Here is a 23227-nt window from a genome sequence, read left to right as displayed (position 1 = left end):
TGCCTTGTTCGATTTGACTGAATATAAATACTCGGATTGCAAATTAACTAAGTGTGTTTTAACTATGAAAATTAAATATATACATAATGTGTGTGAGGATTAAAATAGCACATTAATTAAACTATATAAACAATAATAAAACAATCTTTGTGTTGAAATCTTCAAATTTTGAGTTCTGAGGCCGAAAAGTGGGTTTTTTTAATGAACACATTCGTTAGATTTGACCGAATATAATTACTTGAATTGTAAAGAAACCAGGTACGTTTTAAACGTGAACATGTAATATATACTTAGTACGTATGAAGATTAATGTTAATGTAGATCAAACCATATAAATATTGATAAAACGTATTTTTTTATCTATTGTAATTTGGAGATGCTATCTTTCACGACGATCTCGTGACAATAATTGTGATGCAGTCGGCTATTTAGCCGAATAAGTTTGGTTATATTTTTGTCAACGAGGGAACGTCTCCTCGCGCGTTCGAGAGAAATACTTATTAAACTCTGATAAATATGTAATATTACAGGGGGTAGATCCCGCTCACCCAGCCGTCAAAAGCTGGGTGCCCGCTCATTGGGTTGGACTCGTAGGGTCCAAGTACTGGTAACTGCAGTGGTTCACGCATGGATGCCAAAGTAGTACAATCAGTCATTTTATTGCTCGCTTGTGGCCTTTAAAATATAATTATAAACAATAAAAACTATGTACAATAATTAAAATATCTATAAAAATTTGTATTTGTATAACCCACTCTTAGATATTTTAAGAAACCAAAGGTTATCAAATTATTTGCCAAAAATATTGGGTAAAATTTTATAAATAATAATATATTATTAGATTATATTTAAACTCTAATTAACATTAATATATTTTTATTAAAAGTTTAAAAAAAGTTGTGGAATCTTATTAAATACATATAACAGTAAAGTGTTGTGGGTTTTTCTTGACTTTAACACTATGCCACATCATATCAGCATTTTTATATATCTTGCATTATAACCCCGTTTACTTCGTATTATTAAAATTAACACAAATATATTATTGATTTTTCGAATATTAACAAAATTAATAGAACGAATCATTATTAATTTCACTGTTTAAAATATTTTAAGTAAAAATATAATATATTACTAATCGACGGTAATAAATTGATAAAAGCGGTATTTTTTTTGGTTTTCCAAATGTTAGGGAAACACTTAAATTATATGATAAGTGTGCTTTAAAAAACTTTATTTACTTAGATAAATTATGCATATATAATATTTGCTTTTTATTATTATTAAAAATGTTTTTATAAAAATGTTATTAAAAATTTTTGCCCTACATAAAATAAATATAGCAATATGTCTGAAATAAAAAAGAGATCCCCTTTAAACAATCATTATAATTGATTAAATATAATATACAAAATAATTTCAGGAAACCAAACAAACGAGATAAATTGATGTACGTAGTTATGCTATATGCTCAAAAAATGCATAATACTACGTATATGTTATAAAGTTCATATTTTCATTAATATGAGGTTTATCATTTTATTCTTATAATTGAGGTATAAAAGTATATTAGGAACTATAATAATAATTAATAGAGTTTTATCACATAAAAATATGTTTTATTCTGCAATTTATTATTTTATATAAAATTACATTTAAATTATTATATATTATAAATATTAACAACTTTTTGTGATACAATCTTCATGATAACACAAAAAAATTATCAATAAAGATTTTTAAAACCTGAATGTGCATTTGTTAGATATTTGACATAATAATAATTTTCATTTTTTACTAAAGAGCAAAATATGAAAATTATGTTTTTTTAATTAGGAACATTTATAAAATTAAAATGGTAATAAAAATAATTTATTCTCCTGTCATGACTTCAAGGAACTCTGTAATATAAAAAAAATATTATTTAAATTATGAAGCGATTAGGTATATTTTATTTAATTATAAATACCCTCAAAGTCAACAGTGCCTGATCCATCAGAATCAATTTCCTCTATCATCATGTCAAGATCTTCCACTGTTATTTTATCGTCCAGTTCTTTAAAAATTTCCTTGAGGACATCTGTGGTTATGTATCCGTTACCTAATAATAAATATTAAAAAAGCACATGATTCAAAACTTAGCTTGAATAAAAAACTTTCAACGAATTCCGCTAGATTGTATTATAATCAAATACCTTCTTTATCGTACATCCTGAAAGCTTCCCTCAATTCTGTGACCATGGCTTCTTGATCTTCTTCCTCTTCTGTTAAGAACTTAGCAGCTAATTGACAAAACTCAGGAAACTCCAACTCACCGGAACCTTGAATTCAGTATTGTATATAATATGTAAGATATACAACATATTCTATGATCAATATTTTATATTCACCATCTTCATCAACTTCAGCAATAATTTCCTTTAAACTCTCAGCATCTAATTGATGGCCCAACATCTCCAAAATTGTGCCAATCATATCTGTGCTGATAATACCCCTCTTTTCTTGATCAAAAGCATCAAAGGCGTTCTTCAAAACTATTAAAAAAATATTTTTATTAATAATATAAATTATATTTAACATATTTTTAATTCAATACTCACGCGTAAGTTGTTCTTTGTCTAATTCATCCTAGAATTCAATATAATATTAATAAAGTATTTTATGTTAGCACTGTTCTTAATTGATTGCTACATACCATATTAGATTTGGTTTCTTGTTTTCACACAAACACGAATAAGACTCGAAAACCTGCGACTATAGCTCACACTAAAGCTTGACAGTTGACTGTGCATCTAAACTTTGATAGTAAGCCTTTATAAGTGAGATATGATGGATTGCCAATGTCGATCTTCGCGAGTCTGGAATATTCGGATAATCCGAGGTGCATACCGAATTTCGCCAATTAAAGTCCAGTGCCGGCTTCAGACAATAAATATTTTAATAAAATTATTTTTTAAAATAGTAATATTATTATTTTATTGAATATTAGGTTTCAATAAAAATATTAAGTTCTTTAAAATTATATTAAAATATGTTAAGCTTTATAAAATGAATTATTTTAAAGAAAAAAGAAACTCTACTGCTTTTAATACCAAAAGCTTAATACACTAATAAATAAGATTATTTATAAAAAAAATTAATTGATCCAATGTTGTATGATTTTAGGGATTATATTACGTTTTAATAATTTGAAAATAAATTTAAGCTTTCTTAATTTTATACAGTAGAATAAAATATTTTTTTAGGTTTTTTGCTAGTTGTGGAGTACCGCAGGGCAATTCGAGTATACTGCTTTTTAATTTTTTATTAATAAAATGTAATCTTGATAATTGCAACAAAGTCATCAACGCTCTAAAACGATTTACTTACATGAGTAATATAGCTTTCCAGACACAAAAATATTTCAGCGATAGCTACGAAGTGTTCGTACAATTTATTTGGAATTGTGAATTTTATAACTCTGCAAAGTGAAAATGTTTCTTTGTAGCAGAGTATTGGCTTTTAATTAAAAAATCGCTGTTGAGAGGCAAAAAGTTGTTATGATGGAATACTGTTATAATATAATATTATAATCTTTAACTCCAATTGTCTAGAGATGACTTCGATGTGTGTTTACTTGTTGCGGTAGATCGTTGCATATGCGCCTCTTGCTTAGTTACGGTTTTTGGTTGGTAAAAGCTATTGTATTAAAACATGAGTTCCTAAACCAGCTCTTCCGATTTAAAAAAATAAGTAAAATGGAAATTAAATATTTATAAATCTTATTTAATATATAAAATATAAATCTCGACCTAATACTTTTATCCTATATATAAAATTAAAATTGAAACTGTTCTCATGTACATAAAGCTCTACAATATCTTAATTTGATCTCATTTCCTTGTAAATGATATTATCGTGTCGTGAAATAAATATTTATTGTGATAAATAGATTGATGTATTTTAATTGTATATCTTAATTGGCTATAGACGTTGATTTATAATACACAATTAGTAGTTCGACTCTGACTTGGCTGTCGATCATTTCGATCGCAATGTCAATGTCGGTATCGCATGAATCTGATTTCGATAATCAGCGTCATCGATGATCAATATATAAATCGACAATCGACAGTATTTTTCTAGCTGTTTGGGATCTTGTAAATAGTAATAAATAACATATGTGTATATTAAAAAACACGAGCGACTTTTATCTTAATATGTGAAAAATGCATCAGTAAAATAAAGTATAAAAAAATCTTAATTTATGTTTTTAATTGATTTGAAAAAATATTCCTATTGTCTCTTCTTTTCGATGCGATTAATAGCTCTTTCGCTTTTCCAACTTGTTTACAATAAATTATTTGCGTTTTTTGCGTCACCACCTGCCAATGAATTGGTCGAGCTCGTTACAAGGTAAAAGTGCAATAAATATAGAATTCTGGTGTAATCTTATAGCAGTTTTCATCGAGCTTACAATAGGCGTCGTTCATGATTAAATTCTATATTCCTAGCAGAGGAAGTCAGAAATATTATATTTATACGTAGCCCGACGGCTATGTTCAAACTTTGCCAAGTTAACTTTGCGATTGATAAACGCAATAAGATTAGTTAATTTATACATATAATTCGGGACATTTAAATCTAGTTAATTTTTGTATTATTGATCAAATCGATTTAGGGATTAGAATTATGAGTTAAAAATTTTAAATGATGAGTCATTTTTTCAGCTAATTTTATCTAAATCATTCTTACAACTAACATAAAAATATAACTCTCATTTAAAAATTAAAATTTGTATTTAACAACACTAAAATAATAAATGGTATTAAATTAAACTATCATGTTTGTGTACTATAATTTGTCAGTGAGAATATGTGTTAGTGATTGAGAGATGTTGTGTTTCGTTTTTAGGTTTTGTTTAGATTAATGTATAAGAAAAATACGCAAGTAACATAATAAAAATCGCTACAACAATAAATAAAATAGTATTGATATATTCTTTTAATCATTAAATAAAATCGTATGTTTAACGAAAATATTTATTAATAATAAATACATAGATTTTTGTGTATTAAGAATTTTAATATTGTATAGAAAATTTACGCTTACATTTATTCTTAAAATAATTTATTTTTAACATATGTATGTATATAACGTAATGTTATTAATATTGATTACAGTTTAATAACAAAAAATGTATTTCATTGAGATTATTATCGAATATATATTGTTATGGTTATTGTCACTAAAAAATTATAATCAGTAGTATATTAAAAATACTATTTCTATGTCATCACTGCCTAAACTTCATGAATATATTAAATTAATATTTATTCTCATATATAATTTTGTTTCAATGTATTTTTATGGTTAATTAAAATTCATTATTTTTGTATTTAAATTTGTTTTAAATATAAATACCTAAATTATTTTGCGTTATTTTAACTTAAAAAATTTAAGAAATAGTATTTTTTTATATAATATATGTATATTTAATATAAATATAAAAATAGGAATTAAAATGTTGATCATATTATTTTTATTTGAAGTAAAAAAAAAAAATAATCACTTTAAGTTATGAACATATAAACGATGCAAAATTACTCAATTACGATGCATTATATTATTTAATTCATTAGTTATATTGTTACTTTTCCTAATTTGGTCGCGTAAAACTTCGTATGAGTGAACTTGTTGTCTCAAGTGATCAAGGCGGACTTGATGTGAACTCGATCCCAGCCATTGATTCAGAACTTTATTTATTTATTATATTTTTCCGCAACTAAGGCAAATAATAATAAATAACTACATGCAGTACTTAATGCATTGTACATTTTATAATGTTATATAGTAATTATTAAGATAAGTCACAAATACTTCATTGTATAATTGAGATAACAATCATGACTAGCACATTTAAATGAGAGAATTTGTTTATTTCCAGAATCCTAATACCTAATATATACACCTATTGACTTAGCATTTAGCTTTAAGTGATTTTAATTCTTAGTTCACATTGCCTACACAATGACAATAAGTAAGTTACAAGGGCAGTCACGGAATTTACTTAAGAATAATGCTTTTCTGTTAGTAGTATTAGAAGCGGATCGAAAAATTATTTATATATAAAAAAATATTGATTTTAATTTTATTTTCATTATTTTTAAACATGAATATAATACATACATTTTCGGGCAATTATTATTGTTTTTAATGATACGTTAACTGTCAAAGTTTTAATTATATCGACATGAAATAAGTTTTCGAAATAGAAGTTTAAATAACTTGGTTAAATTTGTGCAATTTTATTTAAAAAAAAATATAATTCAAAACAAATCCCAGAAAAAAATTATAAGGATTAAAAATTAACATAATTATTGTATAAAGTAATTAACACAATTATTATAGTTTTAATCTTATCGCCATAAAACTTTTGTTAAAAATATACTTCAAAAAAATTTTATGTTTAAAATTAACAATAAATAAAAAAATATACATTTTAATTTACAGAATTGAAAGGTCAAAAATATTTAATAATAAAAACAAGAATTAAAAGATTATTTTCAGACAAGAGTCATTTTTTGAGTACACGATAATTGTCGTGGTTTTAATCCTATTGCCATAAAACTTTTGTAGAAAGTAAACAAAAATAAAAATAAAAACTGTAACTCCATAAAAAATACTAAAACAAAAACTAAAAAGTAATAAAAACATTAAATTTTTAATATAAATATTAAAAGCTGTTTTTAACGGTTTTTGAGTATACGATAATTTTAATCCTATCGCCGTAAAACTCTTGTTAAAAATGCATTAAATATTTTTTTTATCTATTTATTTACAATCTTTCTATACATAAGCAATTAGTTTTTTTTTAAATAAGGTGTTAGCATGTTAAAAAAATATTTCATTTGCTGTCTTTAAATATGTTTTATTACAAAATCTAATTTATTTTATATAATTCTGAATAAATTTATTTTATATAATACAAAAAAACAAAAAATCTTTTGAAATAAAAATTACGTAAAAATAAAAAACTTGAATAAATATGAAATTTAAAAAGCAATGAATAAATTAATATACATTTTTAGCACAAGTTTAAATACTATATATATGTTTAAAATATTCTAATGAAAATTGTAATACACATTTGCAGCTTTGCAGCATGCCCTCTATTGAGATTCACTGTATTTATATAACATTAAAAATATTTCTTAGTAGATTAATTTTATTGTTGTTTACTAAAAAAAATACGAAAAATATTTTCTTGCATCATTTAATTAAAATATTGTATATTACTGGGTGTTTATAAGTTGTTATCAATATTAGATACAAAGTATTTATTTATAAAATAATAAAGTATTGTTTATTAAAAAAATGTTTTAACATTTGCTTCTTTATATAATTTTATAATAATTAAAAATTAGAATTATTACATCATTTATTAATTTACAATTTTTATAAAGGTAAAAAATAATACGTATTAAATTTACAATACATCTACCAAAATTTTTTTTTCGTATGTTTATGCCAATTTTATTGTTTACTAAAAAATCAGTTGTATATTTAAAAATACGTTTGTTATGTCACTATTGTCATAATGTACAAAGAAATATTTACACTTCATATATGATAATGTTTACATTTATTTTTATAGTCGATTATAAAATATTTTATATTTAATCTAAAAATATTTTATAACCAAATTTCTATTGTTTGACAGTTTTATATGTTTTTATAAGCTTAGCATATATTTAAAAAAACAATAAACTGTTCCGAGTTAAAATTGTGACCGCTTAACCTAATTAACGCACGTGTTCATTAATCTCATGCCAACTCTTCTCATTCCGATATAAACTTTTAATAAAACTTTAATCTAACATCTCACAACTAAAAAAATAAAATAAAACACACTTTAACGTTTCAAATTGGATGGAGTTTTTTTATTAACGTGAATTATCTATAACATCTACGCACAATAATAAAAATGTATTATGCATATCACATATAAATAATTGTATAATAATAATACAAAATAAATGTATATTTATTTAATAATTTAATATCACCGCACCATCGCATCATAAACGTCATCTTCTGATGATGAATCTCAGAAGAAGTGTTTCGCGATGATTTCGAGTTTTGATTGAGTTATTCAAAGTTGAAATTTAATCATCTCCGCCAGTCATGACTTCCATGAATTCTGTAAAATAAATAATACAATTAAATATTATAAATAAAGGTATATAAATATTTTAAATATATTTAAAATTACCATCGAAATCAACGGTTCCTGAACCATCAGAATCAATTTCTTCAATCATCATGTCAAGATCTTCAGCGGTGATTTTGTCGTCTAATTCTTTAAGAATTTCCCTAAGCACAGCGGTGGTGATGTATCCGTTACCTAAGATACATATACAAGAAAATCAGAGGAGTGATTCTATGAAAGATCTACTATGTATTCAATGGTACAATACCTTCTTTGTCGTACAATCTGAAGGCTTCCTTGAGTTCTGCTTGCATAGCTTCAGCATCTTCTTCAACCATGAACCTAGCAGCTAGAGTTACGAATTCATCAAACTCCAACTCACCGGATCCTGTTGTTATATAAAAATATTAATAATACTGTCATAGTAAATATTATAGATTAAAATGTTTTTAACTGTATTACTAACCATCTTCGTCAACTTCGGCTATGATATCAGCTAACATGCCTTCTGTTAAAGAGATACCCAACATTCCCAAGATGGTTCCAACCATCACGGTGCCAATGCATCCCTTCTTTTCCTGATCGAAGGCATCGAAGGCGTTCTTCAAGACTGCCAAGCAAGATTTGAATCATTTAATTTCAATTTCACAAAAAATAAACGTTTTAACTTTATCGATTATGATAGCACTCACGAGCGATTTGATCCTTGTCGAGTTCTTCCATTGCTGCTGATTTGGTTTAGAAAAACTGTGCGAACAGATACAGTAGTATTCCGAGGAAAGATAAAAACACAAGTACGTTCGCGGGAACGTTTTGCGTTATGAGAGCGAATCTCTCAGTTATGTGTGCCAGGGCACCTTTGTCACAACCAAACGGCGGTACTCTGATGTTGGACCACCGACTTGCCTAGTTCTTATAACCCAATCGTAGCCAGACTGTCCCCGAGGAACTCCGGTTGGGAGGAGGTGGTCAGGAGGCGAGGGGAGGGGGCCGTCTACCCCGTTGGGTTATTTGCTATGCAAGGTGTATTTCCGCCAAAGTCCGATTCCCGGGCTGGGAAGCTGCCATTACGCGCTTTTGTGGGACAAGATCGGCGGCAAGGTCCTCGGGCGGATGCCAAGGGATCTCTCGATGGGACTTAATTAGTGTCAAACAGTTTATATATTTAATTAACATTTTTTACCCACTATATTCCAGAACTATATTTAATGATTATCAATTAAGTCGCATATCAATTTCAATCAAAATATAAATTAGTAAAATACTTTTTAATTACTAAAATTAGTTTTTTGGTAAATAATTTGAGACGAAGTAAGTGCAATTAATACCAAAATAATGCAATGTGGGTAGATTTTTTGTTATGTTGCGATTTCAAATTTTATTTTAATTTTATATACCTAAATTCATTTATTTTTAATATTTTATTTTTTAATATATCTTCCGTTGTAGCCTGACAGACGTAAGCCCAATGGGTTACAACGGGGTAAGTCTGTACCAACTGGTCAAGTTAATCGGATGTAATATGATGTTATGTTTTATGAGAATTGTACACTTTGATAAATATCTAATTATGTTTAAAAAAAATCTTTTTAACATTTTCTTCAAATTATTTTTGCACAATAAACGTTTAAGTTTGAATAAAATTACTTTGGAATGTACAAAATTATCCTTCTTATTTAGGCAATTATTTATAGTGACCGGCGCACTGTGGGGTATTTGCCCGATCTGGGTGACCAAAATTATTTCTCCACTTTAGTTGATTCCATGAGTGCTCTTAGTCAAATATATAATATTATAAGTGTTTAAAAATACATTAGAAAAAGAAACTTTTTTAAAAAAAAAAAACTTTTTTTTTATTTTTCGCCGCGTTTTTTGTTATTTCGCCGCATAAAGTGTTAAACATAAAAAATAAATTGTGTATTTCACAAAGTTTGATATTTGCTGTTTTTTAACAAGAAAAAGTATTTGACTAGTATTTTATCATACGGTATCGCTTTAATTTTTAAATATGTGTATATTTGGTGATTCTAAATAATTTTTTATTTTATTTTTTTAGTACGCGATCTACAATTTGAGGTTTACTGGTTTTACCATGGTGATCATATTATTAAAAAATAACAATCATTATAAAACTGTATTTTAAATTTGACGTTAACACTAATTAAAAAGTTATAATAGTTTAAAACGTTTAGGTCCTAGCTTTCGCGACTAAGCCCCGTCCCATTTTTAAGAATAATGGTATGCAATGTGGTAAAAACCGCAAAAATCCGCAACCAATTTTACATGTATCATAAAGAGAAAGACCTAAGCTTCATATTGTATATAAAATCTACATTAAAAAGTGGTGGGAAATATAACTAATGAACTCAAAATTAGAAAAAAAAATAGGAAAAAGTACTAACAAATGGTACTTATTCAAAACAATATTGTGTGTTTAATATGACAGAAACTGCAACAAAGCTATGAAACGTAGAAACACTTACCTGTTTTATCACAATCAATGGTTTGGATTTTTAACTGTACTCAAATAAAATATTAATAATTGTCCAATGTACGAGTATGCAATCGACGCCGAGAAAACGATACGTGCACTCGAAGGGATGACTGACTTCCGACCGATAGTGGGGGCGCTAGCGTTATGCAAGGAGTGGAGGAATTGTTGATTATTATGCGCAAAATTATCAGCTTTACAGAGCAACTTTTTTTTACCTGCGCTTAAATTTTCATAATCGACTTTTGGCCGCCCAGATCGAGCAAATACCCCACCGTGCGGCGGCTAGATTTTCATCCTAAATTTGTCCCGACAGCCAAAAGATTTTCCCACCCCTGCTCTAAAGCAATATGGGCTTTGGCATTTTGTGCTTGTACTTAAATTTAATGTTGTTATTATCGTAGTCATTGATTTGGTTTTGCAAGATGCATTTTTATATTTTCTGGTATGAAAATGAGTGTTTTTTAATTGTTGGTATTTGAGAGTTAATATGCATTTTTTAAGATTAGTATATAAATGTGTATTGTATGCTATTTTTATAGCTTTATTGTGAATGACTTGTAATTTAGAAAAAATTGAAAAAACTCTACTAAAGTCTGAGGGCCGCAATGGCGGCAAACTCTTTAGAGCGAAGTACCAAAATATGTTTATTAAATTTAGGCTTGGCGTTCATGTGTAAGCTCAGGTATTTAACCCTTGTTTTCCATTTGACGTTATTGCCCCCTTTATTCAGGAGATATGGTGGTAAAGTTTGTCTACGGGTTGTGAAAGTAATTGCCTCTGATTAAATTTGATTTATTTTAATCTTCCACCTTTCAAAATATTTATTTAAGGTTTCGAAATTCACGGCTGGAGCAAATTTATCTGAGAAATTCCAGTTGGAATTTTACGCGGGATTAATTGTTCATTATTTTGTGAAATAATATATATTGCTTTTAGTTTTCAGATATGAGCGTATTAAACCTAGGAAATAGACCGGGGTTTTGTGTAGGGTGTCCCAAAATTAACGATAGAAATTAAATTCAACGAACTCTCTTCGCTGTGCATGGTCATTAGGCATTAGGCTTCAGTTGTTGTGTTAATTGAATTTTGTAAGCATTGAGACACAGATACGCTGTAAAGAGCTTCTTGAAATTTGCAATTCTTGTCCACGACGCTGAATTGATGTTCCAGAATTTTCACCAACACTCTCACGCACTGCTTCGATATTGACATTTGAACGGCTTTGAATTTTTACCAACCCTAAACTCTTGCCAACATTTACTGCACAAATGACGGCAAATTCAAATCTTGCGTTAATTTTAAAACACCCTTTATTTATATCATTTATGTATCAAACCGTCATGTCATACTGTTTCAAAAGCTTTTTCTATATCTAACATTAAAAGAGCTGTACTTTATTCATTTTTGTTGTTGTTTTTAATCCTGCATGCTACTTTCCAGTAAACACTATTGTTTTTATTATTGAATTTCATTTTTATTTACACAAATTTATATTATTAAAATACATAAGATTATTAGTTATAAAGGTCCCGTAATTTATTTACACGCCAGACTAGACGACAAATGACAGTAATGCTTTCTTTACTCCTATTCAGAAATTGACTGTTGTACTTTTTATACTCTGCTACAACTTTTCATTATTAATTTTTATTTAAAAGAAGGTATATATTTTTATTACTATTTTTATACATATATTATTTTCAGTTTTTTAAAAAAATATTTATAAACAATTATATAATTATTTAAATATTATGTAATATAAATTTAAATTAAAAAAATAAATTGTGTTCAATAATCATCCATAAATGAATTCATTTAAAATTGTCGGTCAAGGTCAACTATCAAATTATATGTCAAAAGTGAGGTTAATCGACTACAGCTGCTTTAACACTTGATTGACGACACAGGTACATGTGTTAATTATTTTTGATTGCGTGAATCACACAACAATATAATTATTATACACAAAAAAATATTTTAAACTTGTAATCAGCTATAAGAGCCGCTACAATATTAATCTCTTAAAAATGCTCTAGAGACGAAAGAGGATTATTTCTAAACAGCAAGAACAATTGATCGATTGGAACGCATAAATCTTAGAAGACCTCGCATTGTCTAGTTTTTTTTCTCTCTCTCTCTCTCTCTCTGTCGTAGGTATTTTAGGAATGATCGTTAATTGTGTGTTGAATTCATTATGCTTCAGAGACACGTGTTTTATGTATTTATAATTTTGCAAAACGATCGTTTGTAGTGGTGAGATCGTTTTGGCAAAGATTTGTTGCTTATAGCTTTTCAGCAGATGCATAATGTGATTAATTATAAACGCTTGGAATGGTTGCAGTTGTTGTAAAAATAAGTTCTATCTCTGGTTTCCCACTTCTTTTGCCACGACGAGCGGATTATTTAAATTGATTTATGTTTCGCCGAGAGATCATAACTCCATTTATCCTCTGTATTATTTATTACTTATTATTATATCACAACATCTGTATATATTTGTATACATGATTTAAGTGTAAGAAAGGTTGTTTAAAAGCTTATTATTGATTAATTCACAAAATATGCATAGACAGACATTGTTAATTATATTTCCACTAAAATAATGTAACGTGCTCTTGCAAAAAAATAAATTGTTGCCTTGGGATCATTTCTTGTTTCTGTATATAGTATTGGATTTATTCTATAGAGTAGTAGCTTTTCAAACATTTTTGATAAAATAGGCAAAATACTAATTGGGCTGTAAGATTTTACTTCTCCTGGGTTCTTTTCTGGTTTTCGAATAAGGATTATCTTATTCGAAATTAATTTATCTTTTACAATGTAATGAATAAATAAGAGTAAAGAAGTAGATGAAACAAAATGGCTCTTGTACACAGTCGTTCTAATGATTTTTATTGGTACTCGTAAATAACACAAGATCAGCGTATGAAGTATTTTTAGAAGAACCTGAATGTAAAGAAGATTGTTTAAATGCTTCTTATTGTTTGAAACCCGAAATATTTATAAATAGTAAATCAGATCATAAATGTCAGTAACTGAAGTAAATATTTGACCTGCTTGTTAATTATCTTATAAAAAACAACACGAATACGACAATAGTTACTACATATTTATTCAATATCCTTAAAGACAACAATTGCCGGGGTGTTTAAATGCTTTGGTTTTGCCAATGAATAAACATAGTGAAACATTGTAGAATTTGGATTATTTATTTTATTCGAAATTAATTAAAATAATAATATAACTTTCAATACCGGTAAAACTACCAATATTATTGCAATCCCTACTTGGAACGTTCAAGCAGGGATGGATATTTTCAAAGTTTGCGATAAAGCGTCGAAGATGCTCGGCTTCGTAATGTGGAGCGCGTCCTGTACGATACGCTAGTTCGTAGCGTCCTGTAATATGGCTCCATTGTATTAAATCCCAGAGAAGCCTACTCCTTGTTGTTGATTTTTTCAACATTATTATATATGTATGTATATTTACGTATATATTTTTAAATTCAAGTGTGCAAAGTTTATTTTAATAAAATATATTTAGCTTTTTTTTAATATTGTATAGATAAATACATTTTTATGATTTGTTATTGAAGTATGATACCCAACACTCAATGTACGGCGACACCGACAAGCGCCTGTCAAACGTCGTTCTATTTTCCATCAAATACAACTGCTTTTCATTTTTCCGCGGGGTGTAACAGTTAGCAAAGTAAATATAAATGTCAGATAAAAATCTCGATACCCACAACGTGACGCCTATTAGCGTCAGCAGTGGAGCGTACTGGCGTCAGTTTACGCCCGTGGCCATATGGCGTCATCGTCTAAGTGTTAAGCCATCTTTTCGACTTTGAGGATGTTTTTCCAACTAGAAAATAAATTGACCGCGATCCTTAAGTCTCTGAAATTAGCTTTACGAGTATTGTTCTTTAGCGGCCTAGGAACGGACGAAAATAGACGACAACGTGGCGCGAGAAGTGTGACGCGCGAACAATGCGACTAATTCTGTTGTCCTATTGTCCGAGAATTCGGCTTGCGACTTTATATTAGCTTTCCCGGTTTTTCACGCTCGTACAACTTTGCCTGTCAATCGTGGTTTCGAATGGTTCGGATGGTGCGGAACGCAAGCAATGGTAGGGTAAACCTGGGAGTACCCACACAAATATCAATCAATTTTAATTTTTTTTTTGTAATATTTTATTTGTAAATAAAAAAAAAACGTTTTTTTTTAAATAAGTATAAACATGTGTATTGTATAATATTTTTAGTAAATAACTTATTAAATTAGTGTCACTGATGTTACTCCACACCAAGCAAGCATATGTGGAGCGAGGTTTAATATTTTGTGGTAAGCGTGCCCTTTATATTAAATATCGAGTACCGCAATGATAGAAAGCTTTTAGAGCAAAGTTTTAAAATATGTTTATTTAATTATACATTTGTGTGTAGGGACAGCTATTTAACGCTAGATTTTAGTATAGCATATTATTTAAAGGTCTAGTATTTTTAAATTTATAAATTTAACTGTTATACATAAGCATTTTAAACCATTTATTATATTTAATAATATAGGTCCATGTTTTTATATATTAAAATTAATGCACTGTTAAATTTTTAAATAGATGTATTTTCAAGTAATTTTTGCACAAGCTAAACTATTGGTTATTAATTTCACTACAATAATTTAACCAAGAGTTTTATTAAATAACAATGAGAAAGTCTTAAATTATAAGCATAGATGTTTGTTAAGAAATATATGTAAATTCTTGAAAAATGTAATCTGTTGACTTTGTAAGTATTTATTAAAACTTTTATTTTGCTTATTAGTCTAGTTACTCTTAACGTTTAAAATATTTAGTGCCATTCAATAAGTTTATCCAATGTATAAAAAGCACTAGTTAGCATCATTGTATTTACTCGGTCTGTATAAGCTATGAAATTTATATTTTTATGGTGGATTTATTTTTTAACTATTTAGTTATTTCCCATAATAAAGTATCTAGTTTTTATAGCCATATTGATTATATCTTAATAAAACAAAGTTGATAAAATTTGTTTTATTAAGATATAATCAATATACAACAGTATAGTTTTATTTAACCATTTGAGTGCCACACTTTTTTTTTCATATTGTAACTAAAAAGAGGTATATAAAAAAAATCCACAATTTTTTTAAATGAGAAGCAATCGTATTTTTTTATACATTATATTAAAAACATATCAGTTGTTAAACGTATATACATGACAAAACCTTAAATTAAGTATTTAGTACATAAAAAAAAATTATTTGTCTTTTAATAATAAAAAATCCAAGTAAAATATAATTTTTTTAAATTAAAATTCAATCAAGTTTTGGTCCTATTAAAAATATTGTAAGAGCCTCGATAATTAACAAGTACAATAGATTAGTAGTATAAGTTTATGAATAATAAATTTGTCACTGCGATTTTTACAGGTCTACGAAACATATCGATATTATCAATGAGCAATTACAAATGTGCTTATAAATCTTATTGTGCAAAAAAAAAGCTTCTTATTTGTTTAGGTTAGAATATTAATTTGGTTGAGTGTCCATTTTATCCAGGTTCACCCTTCTTATTATCGTGCTCTTGTCTTCCGCTCTAACAATATCTGCGGCGACGCCCTTATAACGCGTTTCTAAAACGCGCCTGCCAGACGATTGTAACGCGCTGTAATTTCTACTACGTAATATCTAGTGGAGGAAAAAAATAATAAATAAACGTCTCCGTTTGTCGTTCACCCTTGGCATTGTTCCTCGATGACATCTCGGTCAATGTGCCAAGTTTGAGCACGCTGCATCTCTCGAATGCGGCGTGAAAGGAGGAAAATAATGGCAATCGGTAGTAGTTAATCGGTTACAACTATTTGGCTATAACTCATACTATAATTTTGCTCTTGAAATAATAGTAATATATCTTCATTTTAATAACCATATTTATCTTAATTAGATAAATAAAATATACGTATATAATAAATGATAGAGTAAAGAATATTTTATTTTATTTGAAATTAAGTATGGTGATGAAATTACTGATAATTTAAATTATGCCATTAAAGCATGATTTGTTTCGGCATTCTATAAACAATTATAAAATCCGGAAACACATTATATTAAAAAAAATTAAAATTTGGTATTGTCATAGTCATTGATTTATACGCATAATATTTTGTAGTATTTTTTGGTTTGATTTTGGCAATTATCTTGCCTTTTTTCTTGACAACCCCCCCCCCCCCCCTTGACAAAATCTTGGCTACGCCACTGTGTGGAATACAAAAAAATTGTTTTAATAGCAATTATAACATTTTTGAGCTATTTACTATTTTCTCTTGGATTTTTTATACAGTAATTAAAATTTTATTTTCAGATATAATTTATTTTTTGTTGTTAATGTTTTTATTTTTTTCTTATAATTTTTTAACAGTAATATGAATTTTGATTTTGATGGTATGTCGTCATTGAAAACAAGCTAACAAACTTAGTTGAGATATTCACAAAAAATATTTTTATAATATTTGTAATGAGACATTTTTACATATCATAAATAACGAAAATGTTAACATTTTTTTATAATTTTAATTACTGACAAAAAAACTATTGTATTTAAATTTCTATTATTAAACAGTTTTACCTTTTTTAGTTACGATTTTCCTATTATTTAAAATAGCTTCTACTTTGAAACAAGATGGCGAATCAATCTGTTGAATAAATTAAGCCAAAATTTTAACAAAATTGATTGTGAAAATATGATAATACAAAAAATATTTATATTTTAATTTATATTTATTTAACAGTGAATATTTTATTTGTTTTTTTTTAATAGCCGCGATTTTTAAACAATATGGCGAATTAGTCTGAGACGCAAAAAAAGTGATTAGCGGCTGATTCCCTCTTCACGTCAACTGATCTAGCTATCCAGAATTCAGAGTTCAACATAATAATAATTATTTATTAAAAATTAACTATGCATTAAGTAAAAATCACTATTCTTACACGCTTGACTGTATTGGTAAATTAATACCACTCAATTTTACAGCAGAAAATTATTTTTAGTCTCAAATAATATTTAAATATGTAAGTGTATTGCAAATTAATTACTAGTACATTTGCTTTTTATTTAAAATATTTCAAAATAAATTTACATTATTAAATGATATGTACACTATGTATACATCACAGAGATAAAGTAATTGTAAATACATTTATACGCGAATTTTTATAATTTTGTGAATATATCTTGTACGTATTTTTGTGATTTTAAATATATTTTTCTCAAAAATAAAGTACATACTTATGGTGTAGTCTGCAGTAAAATGTGAAGTATTGATATATTGTATAGTGTCATATTTTATTGAAAAATCAAATATCATCATAAAAACTTTCGCAGCTGTTTAGCTACAAATTTTAAAGTAGTAATCAATTTATTCTTAATAGCTAGTAAAATGTTTTAATTGTGTAAATAAAATTGTAGTATTATTTTTACTAACTAATTAAATGACCATGATTATTCATCATTTAAAAATACTATTTTACTTATAGAAATTGCTGCAAGTAATTTGATTACGCGGTGAGAGTTCTTAAAATTATTTTCATAACAGCAAGATTATATAGGATGTTTCTAAAAATCAAATATATATTAGTGAATAGCTTTAAGTTTTAAAATATTTAAAAATATACAAATATCAAAAATTTTAGTTATGTAATTAAATGTTTATCTGTGAGTCTTTTATAATATTATATTTTTAATCAAAGATTGTCATAAACAATTAAAACAAAACATTATCTTATACAATTTCTGTAACACTGAACTCTCCTGCGCAATCTAAAAAGTCTGTTTATATTACATTATTACTTAATATGTATTTTATTAATCATTTATCAATCAAAAATTAATCGTTATTAAAATGTAATTATTCTAGCAATTCATTAGCAAATGTATTTTATATTAAATTAAATAAAAAGCAAGAACTTTGTAATAATATAATAAACGTGCCGTGTGATAGATGTCATATGCATGACTAAATGGCAAACACTTGGGCGTTGACAGATTTAATAAAAAATAAAGATAAATTACAATTTTTTTACAAGCATCGAATGCTGAAAAAGAAAGTATTATTTTCTTATTTTGAATTCACTATAAATATTTTCAATTATGTGTGCTTCAGGCGTTAAAATTTATTAGATGTCAACTAATAGAATGGCGATGTTGAATGGAACTTTTAAAATTCTTTGTTATATTTAGATAGGTGACGTTGGGGGAAAAAAATAGATGTTATGAATAATAATATAATTTAATAAATAATATACATATGTTACATAAAAAAATAACAATTTGGTAATAAATATACATATATAAAAGTCAAACTTCAGTAATGCATGAAATACTCTCATAGTCATTTCCTAAATCTGGCGATGTCGGTCTAGCAGCTACGGGTGGTATTCTATTATCCATTCTACCCCTTAATCTTTCTAATCTCCAAGTGAGCAATTGTATACTAGTTGGTTCAGAAGGAGATATGTAACTTCCCGAGACAATGCTAGTCTCAGAAACGCTTCTTCTAAAAAAAGGTCTTCTATAAGAGCTTCTAATAGAAGAAAACTTTGTAAACATACTCGGATACTCCTCATATTTGGCCTCTGACTTTTCAGAAAATTTTGGGGGCATAACGATTGCATCAGTGTTCCTTTGCTTTACTATCACAATTCTCTTACTGCCGCGAAGTAGGGACGGATTTTTTCTGACCAATAAAAAAATACCGATACCTCCAAAAACCCAGAAACATAAAAAGCCAACACCAGCAATGACGCTCACTATTAACACATCGCCGTTAGTGAGCCAAGCTTGTTTGTTCCAACTGTCTTCCACCACGTAAGCTTTGCAATTCAGTGGAGATATCTTATTCTCACCTATTTCCACGAAACAAAACACATAGACTTCGTCATGCTGCAGATTATCGATTACTGTGTATGGTTTGAAATCTTCTTTACATTGTATATCTTTAATTCTATCTTCAGCAAAATCTTTGTGAAACCATATCAAAAAATGATTTTTTTGTGTTTTTCTAGCTTTTGTCATGACTTCAATACTTACGCTTCCAGGTCCGTTACTTTTTATAAAGAAATCAATTGATTGCTTAGCAATCGAATTATCTTTTGGAGAATTTGATCCTTCGCATGTAATAAATATGCGATCGATTGGCTCTTCTGGTTCATCGGTGCTTGTAGAAATGTTCGTAGATGTTTCTGGTGCACCGGTGCTTGTAAAAGTATTCGTAGACGTCTCTGGTGCATTGGTGCTTGTAGGAGTGTTTGTAGATGTTTCTGGTTCATCGGTGCTTGTAGAAGTGTTCGTAGATGTCTCTGGTGCAATGGTGCTTGTAGGAGTGTTCGTAGATGTTTCTGGTGCATTGGTGCTTGTAGGAGTTTTCGTAGATGTTTCTGGTGTACCGGTGCTTATAGAGGTATTCGTAGATGTTTCTGGTGCATCGGTGCTTGTAGAAGTGGTCGTAGATGTTTCTGGTGAATCAGTGATTGCTGTAGAAGTTTCTGTAGTTAATTTTGCAGTTGTTGTTTCAGAAGATTCTTGTGTAGAAGCTGTAGTCGTTTCTTCCGTAGATTCTGTCGTTGCTTGTGTGGTTGTTCCTGAGGTTGATTCTGTGCTTGGATCTGTAACTACTTCTGTAGTTGTTGTTGACGACGTTGTGGTCTCAGGTGGTTCATAACATATCCATTCGTCAAAAACCGACATACCTTTTTTTTCAACAGGTTCTGAACAAGTTGGCCAGTCATTAATTTTAATGGCATACTTACACAACCATTGTAAACTATAATCACATTTCCACGGATTTTCCGCTAGATTAAATTTTAGTTTACTGTTTTTCGGGAATATATCTTCAGTTATGGTTGATAAATTGTTTTTGTTCAAATGAATCAATTCCAAAGAAGACATTAGACTAAAAGCATTCGGTGCTATTGTATTAATATTGCTAAGTACCATGGAAAGCGCTTTGCATTTGGTCAGTGATGAAAAAGATTTAGAATTAACCAAAAGCTGCCGATTAAAGCTAAAATCGACAGTTTCCAAAGCAGACATTTCACCGGATCCAGTAAAATTTTCAGGATCAAATTCTTCAATTGCTCTGTTAATCTGAAAGATCACCAGGGATCGTTGGACTGGTTGAAGTGAATATCTTTCGATGGAGATAACTCTACAATTGTCCATGCTGAGACTCGAAAGGTATACTTTATCTTCCATTAGACCACGTTGAAAATTAATTATGGTAACGCTGATGAGATTTAATGATTCCAAGTGTGTAAAAGAATAACCGCTGAATGCTCCCGATTCGATATCTTCGATGAATTCTCCGGATAATGTCAGATGCTTGACTTTAAACTTGGTAGAGTTCAACCAACCGGGCGACAATATGCCACCATTGACCCAAAGGTTTGTCACTTTAAGAATGTTAATGACTTTACATATATCGGAGTTCAATTTCTGCAATAAAAAGACATAGAATTAGTAATATAGTAAAAGTTATATGATCACAAAGTGTTATTTTTAATTAAAATGTAAATGTTTATAGATTAAAAATGGTGAAAATAGCACAAATAGGTTTTAAAATAAAATTTCGTATATTTTCACAACCGATTTCCAATCTTTGATGAGAAATATATAAAATTAAGTCTACGATTGATAGTGACTGATATTTGATAAAATTAAAATTGATCAGGAACAAAAATACCACTATCCTTATAGACTTTTATATAGACGTGCAACTCAATATTTCAGTGCTGATTTAATTGGCAATAAAACGTTTTGCTATTTGTTTTCATTGTATTTATGATAAATACGTTTTTTTATAAAACAATGAAAAATAGATTTAGTACAACCTCAATTAAAAAATATCATGATAACGATGGATTGCATTTAAAGTCATATTGAAAGATTAACAATATTTTTTATGCTATTAGCTGCCGATACAAAACAAACAATTGATTCCAATAAGTACTGCTTACAATTAATAAAACTGAAATTGTTTGGTTGGAAGTTGGTTGAAAATTTGGTCAATGTTTTTACAAAAATAAATCATTCAGCTAATCTAAGTATTCAGAATATAGCACATTGTAAGTTAGATTTTAACTTAACTTCAATAAAAGTATAGGTTTATTTATATATTTAATAAATGTTAAAAATATACATACCCCAAATTCTTTTTCAACACTTTTCGTCAATGAATTAGCATCCATATTAATACATTCGATTTCACAATTTGAGTTACTTGTAACACCACATGATTTTGCATAGTTATATGAAGTAGCAGCAGTTTCAAGTTCCATATCTTTTGCTCGAGGATTCGTCATGGAATACGCGTCGAAGAGCATTATGATAAAAATTATAGAAAATCCAGCAACACAAACCACGCCCGATAATATCTGGTTGAACTGCCCTGACTTTTGCTTGGGCAAGTTTTTGCTGCGTTAAGATAAAATTTGCATAAATATACAGCTTTCGATTGAATATTTTTAATAAAATCCTGCCTCACCATATTTTATTGTTCTCGCAATTGTTAACTTTTAACTTGTTCTGTTTTTTCAACATCACTTCAAAATATACTATATATACAGTATTTGTATTACTTTGATGATTTCTTTCAAACCACAATTTTCATAGACTATTTTCATTTTTGAGTCGTTTTACAAAAACGTTCGACCACCACAATTTTCGTTTGCGAAATGAAACGACTTGTTCGATTGTAATTTGTGATTTGCAGATATGCGAATCTCAAAGAGTTAAACCATTAATCGCCATATGTTCCGGATCAATACGTAATTGCGATATTTGGTTTAACAGTGCGCGATCAGATTAAATTTATTTCTAGGTAATCATTTTTGCCATGGTAACCAATGGATTCACAGAAATTTTAATTAACGAGTTAATATAATACTAAAATTAATTTATGGTAAACCAATAAACACACATTATATAAGTATTATAACATATTGTATAAATAAACTTTTAAATTCTAAAATGTATATACATATATACATATAATTTATATTTTAATAATTGCTTATAATTATAATTTTTAAACGGAATTTACGTACACAAATAATTTGTAAAAATTTGAACAGCTCGAGATTTGGCAATAATATTGCAGGGCATTTACAGTATTCCTTTGTATTAACGTAAGTCCTGACTGTCCTTTTTCTGGAGACAATTTAAAATATCTCCAAATCTCAAACCATTACTTTTGTCGGCGTAACAAATACACTTGTTTGGTAAGTCACAAATATTAATCTTAATTTTTTGCTTTTTTTTTTCACGGGAAAATGAGTGGCACACTAAAGGGTATAATTTCAGGTATAAAAAAAAATATTTTTAATCCTGATGCCATTTTAATTTATCTTAAACACGTATAAGTAAATTTGAATTCAAATGATCATATTTTTATTAATATATTAAAATTTGGTTGAACAATTATATTTTCATTTTAAATTGCTTGTCTAAAACTAATATGTTAATA

General features: G+C 27.9%; 3 protein-coding genes across 3 annotated transcripts; all 3 read right to left on the bottom strand.

The window, feature by feature from the left end:
* Positions 1-1758: 1758 nt before the first annotated feature.
* On the bottom strand, positions 1759-2829 carry LOC148239589 (troponin C, isoallergen Bla g 6.0101-like). The gene is made up of 6 exons (XM_088186409.1): positions 2696-2829; positions 2601-2628; positions 2391-2534; positions 2196-2321; positions 1970-2101; positions 1759-1901 (listed from the first exon to the last, which is right to left on the bottom strand). Exons 1-6 carry the CDS (start codon positions 2696-2698, stop codon positions 1873-1875), a joined length of 462 nt encoding a protein of 153 aa, XP_088042535.1. The 5' UTR covers positions 2699-2829; the 3' UTR covers positions 1759-1872.
* A 5064-nt stretch (positions 2830-7893) lies between these two features.
* Positions 7894-9129, bottom strand: LOC148239588 (troponin C, isoallergen Bla g 6.0201-like). Its single transcript, XM_088186397.1, has 5 exons — positions 8884-9129; positions 8658-8801; positions 8460-8579; positions 8255-8386; positions 7894-8182 (listed from the first exon to the last, which is right to left on the bottom strand). Exons 1-5 carry the CDS (start codon positions 8912-8914, stop codon positions 8148-8150), a joined length of 462 nt encoding a protein of 153 aa, XP_088042523.1. The 5' UTR covers positions 8915-9129; the 3' UTR covers positions 7894-8147.
* A 9383-nt stretch (positions 9130-18512) lies between these two features.
* LOC148239587 (uncharacterized) lies at positions 18513-22302 on the bottom strand. Its single transcript, XM_088182663.1, has 3 exons — positions 22247-22302; positions 21906-22176; positions 18513-21198 (listed from the first exon to the last, which is right to left on the bottom strand). The coding sequence occupies exons 1-3, from the start codon at positions 22300-22302 to the stop codon at positions 19063-19065; spliced, it is 2463 nt and encodes an 820-aa protein (XP_088038789.1). The 3' UTR covers positions 18513-19062.
* Positions 22303-23227: the final 925 nt, after the last annotated feature.

Source organism: Plectrocnemia conspersa, unplaced genomic scaffold (genome assembly GCF_051122295.1).
Source record: "Plectrocnemia conspersa isolate PC_06_02 unplaced genomic scaffold, ASM5112229v1 ptg000001l, whole genome shotgun sequence".
Classification (NCBI taxonomy): domain Eukaryota; kingdom Metazoa; phylum Arthropoda; class Insecta; order Trichoptera; family Polycentropodidae; genus Plectrocnemia; species Plectrocnemia conspersa.
The sequence above is the reverse complement of the archived record's forward strand: the minus strand, read 5'-3'. Positions and strand labels throughout refer to the sequence as shown.

Bases quoted from the DNA above. Each gene is read 5' to 3' on its own strand.
- LOC148239587 (XM_088182663.1), bottom strand. From the start codon at position 22,302: ATGTTGAAAAAACAGAACAAGTTAAAAGTTAACAATTGCGAGAACAAT. The intron at 22,177-22,246 runs GTGAGGCAGGAT...ATCTTAACGCAG, and splicing joins TGCGAGAACAATAAAATATG to CAAAAACTTGCCCAAGCAAA. The intron at 21,199-21,905 runs GTATGTATATTT...TTTTTATTGCAG, and splicing joins GTGTTGAAAAAGAATTTGGG to AAATTGAACTCCGATATATG.
- LOC148239589 (XM_088186409.1), bottom strand. The intron at 2,322-2,390 runs GTGAATATAAAA...ACTGAATTCAAG, and splicing joins TGCTGAAGTTGATGAAGATG to GTTCCGGTGAGTTGGAGTTT. The intron at 2,102-2,195 runs GTATTTGATTAT...ATTTATTATTAG, and splicing joins CAGGATGTACGATAAAGAAG to GTAACGGATACATAACCACA.
- LOC148239588 (XM_088186397.1), bottom strand. From the start codon at position 8,914: ATGGAAGAACTCGACAAGGATCAAATCGCTC. The intron at 8,802-8,883 runs GTGAGTGCTATC...CTTGCTTGGCAG, and splicing joins CGACAAGGATCAAATCGCTC to TCTTGAAGAACGCCTTCGAT. The intron at 8,183-8,254 runs GTAATTTTAAAT...TTTATTTTACAG, and splicing joins AGGAACCGTTGATTTCGATG to AATTCATGGAAGTCATGACT.